Genomic DNA, 7,554 nt, shown 5'->3' with positions numbered 1-7,554 from the left:
AAAGGAATTTACATTGGGAAAAATAACCCCAACTATACATACAATATGATGGGGGCTAATTTAGCAACAACGAGTCAGGAAAAAGATCTTTGAGTCATCGTGGACAGTTCTCTGAAGATGTCCATGCAGTGTGTAGAGGCGGTCACATCTGTGTACAGATGTGGTCTCTTCACCTCAAAAAAGGTATTCTAGCACTAAAAAAGGTTCAGAAAAGGGCAACTAAAATGATTAGGGGTTTGGAGGGTCTCATATGAGGAAAGATTAAAGAGGCTAGGACTCTTCAGCTTGGAAAAGAGGAGACTAAGAGGGGATATGATAGAGATATATAAAATCATAAGTGATGTGGAGAAAGTGGATAAGGAAAAGTTATTTACTTATTCCCATAATACAAGAACTAGGGGTCACCAAATGAAATTAATAGGCAGCAGGTTTAAAACAAATAAAAGGAAGTTCTTCTTCATGCAGCGCACAGTCAACTTGTGGAACTCCTTACCTGAAGAGGTTGTGAAGGTTAGGACTATAACAGCGTTTAAAAGAGAACTGGATAAATTCATGGAGGTTAAGTCCATAAATGGCTATTAACCAGGATGGGTAAGGAATGGTGTCCTTAGACTCTGTTTGTCAGAGGATGGAGATGGATGGCAGGAGAGAGATCACTTGATCATTACCTGTTAGGTTCACTCCCTCTGGGGCACCTAGCATTGGCCACTGTCGGTAGACAGATACTGGGCTAGATGGATCTCTGGTCTGACCCAGTACGGCCGTTCTTATGTTCTTATTCAGTAATTCTAAACAATATTTAAATCACCCTCATATCTCACACTGAAAAACCAATTTTAAAGTATTTTATTATAGGCACAGGGGAGCAAACCATCATTTAATAACTGATATGGCCTTTTTATGCACATAAGGCCTCTATTCAGGAACACATCTGTCTTCAAAGCAGCACTTAAATACATGTTTAACTTTAAATATGTGCTTAAGCCCCATTGAAGTCAAAGGGAGAGATACTTAAATATGTGCCTAAGGACTTTCTGAATCAGAGCTAATGGGCAGGTCTATGCTACAGGGACAGGTTGATCTAAGCTACACAATTTGAGTTACGTTAGTTGCATAACTCAAGTTCATATAGCTTTGATATACTTATCACGGGGTTCACATTGCACTGGGTTGACAGAAGAAACTCTCCCTTAGACTCCCCTTACTTATCTCGTTCTGGTGGAGTCAATGCCAGAGTGATAGTCTGTTGATCCAGTGGGTCTTCACTAGACCTGCTAAATTGTCCCCCGGTGGATTTATCACCGCAGCATTGATCCACCCAGTAGTGGAGACAAGTCCTATGTGTGCAGAGAAGCCATTGAAGGATTTGGTTGTCCTATTCTGACACCCTTTGGGGAAAAATGGGCCCTCAATTTTGTCTCTATTGCTCTCCTCAGGGCATCCTTCACATCCTTGTTCCTCAAGCTGTAGATGAGGGGGTTCAGCATGGGGATCACCACAGTGTAGAACACGGAGGCCATTTTGTCTGTGTCCAACGAGTAGCTGGCGCTGGGTCGGAAATACATGAAGAGAATTGTCCCATGGAACATGGAGACGGCTGTCAGGTGGGAGGTGCAGGTGTAGACGGCTTTGCGCCTGCCCTCGGTGGAGCGGATCCGCAGCACAGTCACAATAATTAAGATGTATGAGATGAGGATGGTCACAATGCTGATCACCTCAATCAGACTGCCAAAGAGGAAAACAAGCAGCTGATTGATAGAGATGCCAGAAGAGGAAAGCTTTAGAAGTGGGTTGATATCACAGAAAAAATGATTCAGGATATTGGAGTCACAATAGGATAATCTTAACAAACCGCTCGTGTGTATCACGGAGTTCAGGAAGGCCCATAGATATGAACCAGCCACCAGCTGCAGGCAGTGCTTTGGCGACATGATGACCATATACAGCAGTGGGTTACAGATGGCTACATAACGGTCATATGCCATTACTGCCAGCAGAAGGCACTCAGAGATGACAAACAATATGAAGCTAAAATATTGGATGATGCACGCTGTATAGGAAATAGCTTTCCTCTCTGCTAAGAAGCTCATCAGCATCTTGGGAGTGATGACTGTGGAGTAACAGGCATCCACGAGAGACAAATTCTTGAGAAAGAAGTACATGGGGGTGTGAAGTCGGGGGTCAATCCTGATTAAAACCATCATCCCCAGATTCCACACCAGGGTGATAACATAGATCACTAGGAACACCACAAAGAGGGTGTCATGGGATCTCACCCCCACTTTGAGCTTGTGGGTTCAAAGATGGGGACCCTCATGTATTCTGCCACCACCCTAACCCTTAGGGTGGGGTTCCTTCTCGCTGCCACCACTCAATCAAGAAATGTGGATTGAGACACAGTCCTTCCCCAAAATCCTAGGGGATTCCAAGAGCCCCAAATCCATGGAGTTCTTACACCCAGGAGAAACAAACCATTCCCCCTGCTTCCTCCCCCCTCCCTTTTCCTAGGAGAGATACCGGGATCTAACTACAGAGGGATACCTCCCCCTCCCCTTTCCCTGAGAATCCACCCAAGGAAAGATCAACAAGTCCTTAATAGAAAAGAATTTATTAAAGAATAAAAAGAAAATACAGAATCTCTATGAGCCCAAGCTGGACACTCATAGGGTATAACCTTATCAATCTCTGGAGAGAATCCCCTCTCCCCCTTTTCTCAGTAAAAGCAAGATCAGCAAACAGGAATAAAGCATTTCCTTTAGCAAACACACAATTGCAAATATAGAAATCAAATCATAAGACTAATTTGCCTTTCTAATTAATACTCACTATTAATTAGTAGAAACTACTCCAGGAGAACTTGGAGACATGACTGTCCTCTTTTAGATTCAAAAGAGTTCTCACACAGACAAAGGCTTCCCTCCACAGAGATTTGAAAAAATCTTATCTCTGATTGGTCCTCTGGTCAGGTGGTCACCAGGTACTACATGTTAACCCTTTACAGGTAAAACAGACCTTAACCCTTAACTATCTGTTTATGACAGAGGGGGACCTGCAGCTCTGGACGATCTGTCACACCTGTGAGAATGAACTCGGTCACTGCCGTACAATTTCCTCCAGCCATTCATTCAGCCTGGGGTGCTATCTGTGGGAACAACCATAAAGGAAGGCCTTAGTTCTTATGCAAACGGTGTTTGCTAATATAAAGAACTGTGGTCATATGCGTAAAGACCCTTTGAGTTGTGGAATGGAACCAGGGGTGGCTCCAGGCCCCAACACGCCAAGCATGTGCTTGGGGCGGCAAGCCACAGGGGGCGCTCTGCCGGCCGCCGCAGAGGGTCCGCTGGTCCCGCGGCTTCAGTGGACATCCCGCAGGCTTGCCTGCGGAGGGTCCGCTGCCTGCGGGACGTCCGCTGAAGCCACGGGACCAGCGGACCCTCCGCAGGCAAGCCGCCGAAGGTAGCCTGCCTGCCGTGCTTGGGGCGGCAGAGTGCCTAGAGCCGCTCCTGAATGGAACCTGGAACAACTGATGGGAAAACCCAGAACTCTTTCACTTCTTCTAAGGGAGAAAAAAATCCTTTATCTCTAGGAAAGTGCATTACCCTGCCATTTAGTCTGATTTACACCTTTTGACCCTGATTCTGCTGATATTTTAATTTCATTTATAAGTGTAGCCCCACAGACTCAGTGGAATGCCTCGCATGAATAACATTAAGGAATATATTCAATTTTGTGGGACTGGTACCTTAGACAATAGTAGAATCCGTGGATCTCCATTACACCTGGGAACAATAACATGGTTAGGAGGAACGCATAGTGTGCATCGCACTCTCTGGTTATTGGTTGACATACTTTCATTGAGAAAATATTTCAAAAATGGAGCTTCCAAATTTATCCCTTCTGGACACTGCAGCTATGCTGACTAAATCCTGTAGCTTCTTCTTCTTCGGTTGCTGAAAAATTACCACAAGTACACGTCTAATGATCAGACTAAAAGTGTGTCGCCAGGGGTGAATATTTCTGAGAAAATTAACAACAGTGAACATATTTTTAGAAACATATTCATAATGATAAGAAAAAATATTCTATGTATAGATTGATCTTTTAACCTGTCTTTATAGGGATAAGAAACTGCCTGTAAACCTGTTTCATCGTATGTCAATATCCTCAATGCACCTCTTTCCTCACCCCATGTCACAATAGCGATTGCCAAATCATACAATTGTTAATTGTACTTAGCTCATGTCGCACATTCCAGTTTGTGAAATTATGGGGATGGCTTGTTTCTCATTCCTAACACCCTGGCAAGGTAAAAGGTAGTGAACGTCCAGTGCGATCATGAGGTATATACGTGTGGTATGTTTTTTTGTGGCCAAAGATCAAGAAAAAGAGTGTGTGTGTGTGTGTGTGTGTGTGCATATTCATACACATGCCGTACGTACACACACATGTCATTTCTTTTTTTACCGACTCTTTGGTGTTGGCCAAATAGCATGTCAGTCAGTCGGCATTCAGACAAATATTACAAATAAGTGGGCTGTAGTCCACAAAAACCTTATGCCACTAGTACTCCTGTTCTTTTTGCGGATAGAGACTAACACGGCTGCTACTGTGAAACAAATAAAATGATTATTCAACTTCAAAGGCAGCTTGCTTAACATGCAGTTCTACAGAAGATAGAAAGGAAGAAGAACTTGATTTATTTCATCAAATGCATCCAAGCAAAGAACAATAGGTCATTCAGGGCTTGATCCTGCGTGGAGCTGAGCATTCTTCCCTCAGTCCAGCAGAACATTTAAGCAGGTGCATAACTTTTCATAGAATCATAGAAATGTAGGACCTGAAGAGGTCATCTAGTCCATCCCCCAGAGCTTCTAAACCTTTCATCATTTTTATTGCTTTCCTCTGGGCTGTCTCCAATCTAGCTCCATCTTTCCTGAAGTGCAGCACCCAGAATTTTAAGCATGTTGATTTCAATGGAGCTGCTTACATTCTTCAAGTTGCTTAAAGTTAAGCATGTGCTTATATGTTTCTTTGGATTGGGGCTAACGTGCTCAGTACCTTGGTGGTCTGAGCTCTTCTTCTGAATGAGTTGAGAAGTTGGGAAATGTCTGTAGATCCTAGGAGTGCTGTGAAGAAGAAACTGGAGGGACTTCAACAAATCTCTAACTATTAGAAATCAGGGTGAGATGGGGGAAGGGCTGATTATTCCACACCTGCCTATTGAAGGTTATTAAACCTTCTTTTGCACCATCTGCTACTAGCCACTATGAGAGACAAGACACTAGATGGAGCTCAGGTCTGATCGAATCTGGCAATTTCTGTGTGTTTATTCAGTGTTTCATAAAAAGACCAGTGAATCCAAATGCGTCTGCAGACCAAATTCCTTCTAAAGAGAGAATCTGAACCAGAGCTCAGCTAGTTACATTATAGCAAATTTCTGCTAAGCTATTTCCTACCCCCACTTTTAAAGGAAGTGCAGGATTGATGACCATAAATACATTTTAATGCTAAAAGAGCTCTCCTGCCTGTTCACAGATCTCAGATCCTAAAAAAATCTATCCCCGCACACCCTTATCTATCTATCTATCTGCAAGCAAAAAGTACTCTCAAAAGAGGCTGTAGAATTCCCCTCTATATAATTCAAGGAAAGATGGAGTTAAAAACATCAGAGAAAAGACTAATGTAAACACATTCTACATAATGCTCAGTAGAGCATCTGAGCAGACCATATCAATGAAAGCCCATCCGATTCACAGAAATGATTTATTTTCATTGGACTGAGCCTTTGTTGACATTATCTCTGCTCGGCAAAGGACTGATGTTCTACAAAGTGTTAATGAACATTCATTCCAACCTGCCACGCTCCACACAACCAAACCTCCACATGGCACTCAGAGAAAGAGCTGAGCCTTACACTGTGCCTTGAAAACTCAGAGTTTGGACGTGTGTACCCAGGGAAATGACCTTCAGGTTTAGAAGTCTCCTCTGTGAGAATGCTCGACCATCAATCCTCACATATTTAATCTTGGCCCCATTGAAGTCTATGGCAAAATTACCATTAGTTTCAATGGCCCAGGATTTCCTCTTAGGTGAAATATCTGCTGCAATTTAGTGGACTGCTGCATTTGGCAGTAGCTGTGCTTGGGCTGAGTTTGTCATGGTGGAGGTCCACTCCAAAAGGTATGGACTATTAGAGACAATTCATGTGAAAGATTCCGAACAATCTCTTTTCGGTTCCCACATGGCTGCATTATAGATTCAAATAATCAACAAGTTGACTTCTACAAATTTCTGCCTTGGGCAAGATGTCCTGAAAAGTGCTATTACCTGCTGTAACCAACAAAAGGAGATTTCAGTTCTATTGTAGTGGAAATAGTGTTCACTCCTACCTTCTGAGAGATGTCGTCTTTCTTGATTTCAAAGTCTAGGATGGAAGTGTGTTCATGTTTGGCATAGCATCATTTGGGAGAGGATCCCTGTAGCACCTTTGAGCTCTGATCATCAAGACAAGCACAGGCAGACTCGTTAAAATACAGCATATTTCTCTAGGGGACAGGGGATAATCACATGCAGATGCATTATCTTTAAAAGTTTTGCAAAGGTTTTTGGCACTGACTCTGTGGCTGATGTAGAACCCATCCCTTGCCTCCCCGACCCAGCACCTGCTATAGGAGGCATGTTGGAGCAATCCAGGGGAAGGACAGGGTGTGGCCAGACTGCACTATTTTGTGGTTCTACTATGCTGGTGTAGTTACCCTGAGTAGATTTAACATCATTCTTATCATTGATTCCCAACGGGCTGTAATAGTGTGGTGGAGAGCATGACTTGGTCCCTGGCATGCAGAATCCGCTCCAGCAACGGTACCTGTCATGTTCCATCCTGTTTACCGGAACAGGGTTCTACTTGCAGTGTATGATGCTGGTTTTCCAATTTATTTGAATTCTGAGAACATGACCTTGTGTCTGTGAAAGTTCACAGCTGAACTAAATGGGATTTAGGCATGGTTCTGAACCGCCACCTTCCGACCAGACTGGAGCCTAGAACTTGAAATTCCAGGAAAGCTGTTGGGTGCACACATTCAGGGTTCCTGTCTGGCCCTGGTTGTAGAGCTGTCTCCTCCCAAATCCCACTCCTCCCCTGCTCAGGACCTCCTCCCAAACACCCCCTCGTGGTCTGAGTGGTCCTGCAGCACCCTGCCATCCATCTCTCCCTCCTCCGGGCTCCAGAGCTGCACTCACAATGGATCAGTCTTGCCGACCCTTCCAGATGGTTTTTATTTATTTTCCAAGAGACAAACCAAAAGGAGAAGAACAGCATAAGGCAATTTTATTGCTGGCCTTAGTCTCTGCTCTCTGGGTCTTTCCTCCAAGGTTATTGCCAAACTCTCTCTCTCTAGCTGTCCTTGCTGCTGCTTCCTTTCTCTGCAGCTCCCGCAACTCTCTCAGCCACTTCCTCTTTTGCGCCCTGCTGATCAGTACACGAATCAGCTGATCCCTGTTCAGGTGGGCCTCCTTAGCCGCGAGGATTGGCTGAGCTCAGGCCTCAAGTCCTCA

The 7,554-nt window shown here is 44.1% G+C and overlaps 1 protein-coding gene across 1 annotated transcript; it reads right to left on the bottom strand.

Moving 5' to 3' along the window:
* Window positions 1-1,337: 1,337 nt before the first annotated feature.
* Window positions 1,338-3,121, bottom strand: LOC123369203 (olfactory receptor-like protein COR4). The gene is made up of 2 exons (XM_045014561.1): window positions 3,050-3,121; window positions 1,338-2,288 (listed from the first exon to the last, which is right to left on the bottom strand). The coding sequence occupies exons 1-2, from the start codon at window positions 3,119-3,121 to the stop codon at window positions 1,338-1,340; spliced, it is 1,023 nt and encodes a 340-aa protein (XP_044870496.1).
* Window positions 3,122-7,554: the final 4,433 nt, after the last annotated feature.

Source organism: Mauremys mutica, chromosome 4 (genome assembly GCF_020497125.1).
Source record: "Mauremys mutica isolate MM-2020 ecotype Southern chromosome 4, ASM2049712v1, whole genome shotgun sequence".
Taxonomy (NCBI): Eukaryota; Metazoa; Chordata; order Testudines; family Geoemydidae; genus Mauremys; species Mauremys mutica.
Note: the sequence above shows the minus strand (reverse complement) of the source record. Positions and strands in the feature narration are given on the sequence as shown.

What these genes read in the sequence shown, in the direction of transcription:
- LOC123369203 (XM_045014561.1), bottom strand. Translation starts at nt 3,121, where the DNA reads ATGGCTGGAGGAAATTGTACGGCAGTGACCGAGTTCATTCTCACAGGT. An exon ending in CAGATCGTCCAGAGCTGCAG is followed by an intron (nt 2,289 to 3,049) that starts GTCCCCCTCTGT and finishes TGAACCCACAAG; the next exon opens with CTCAAAGTGGGGGTGAGATC.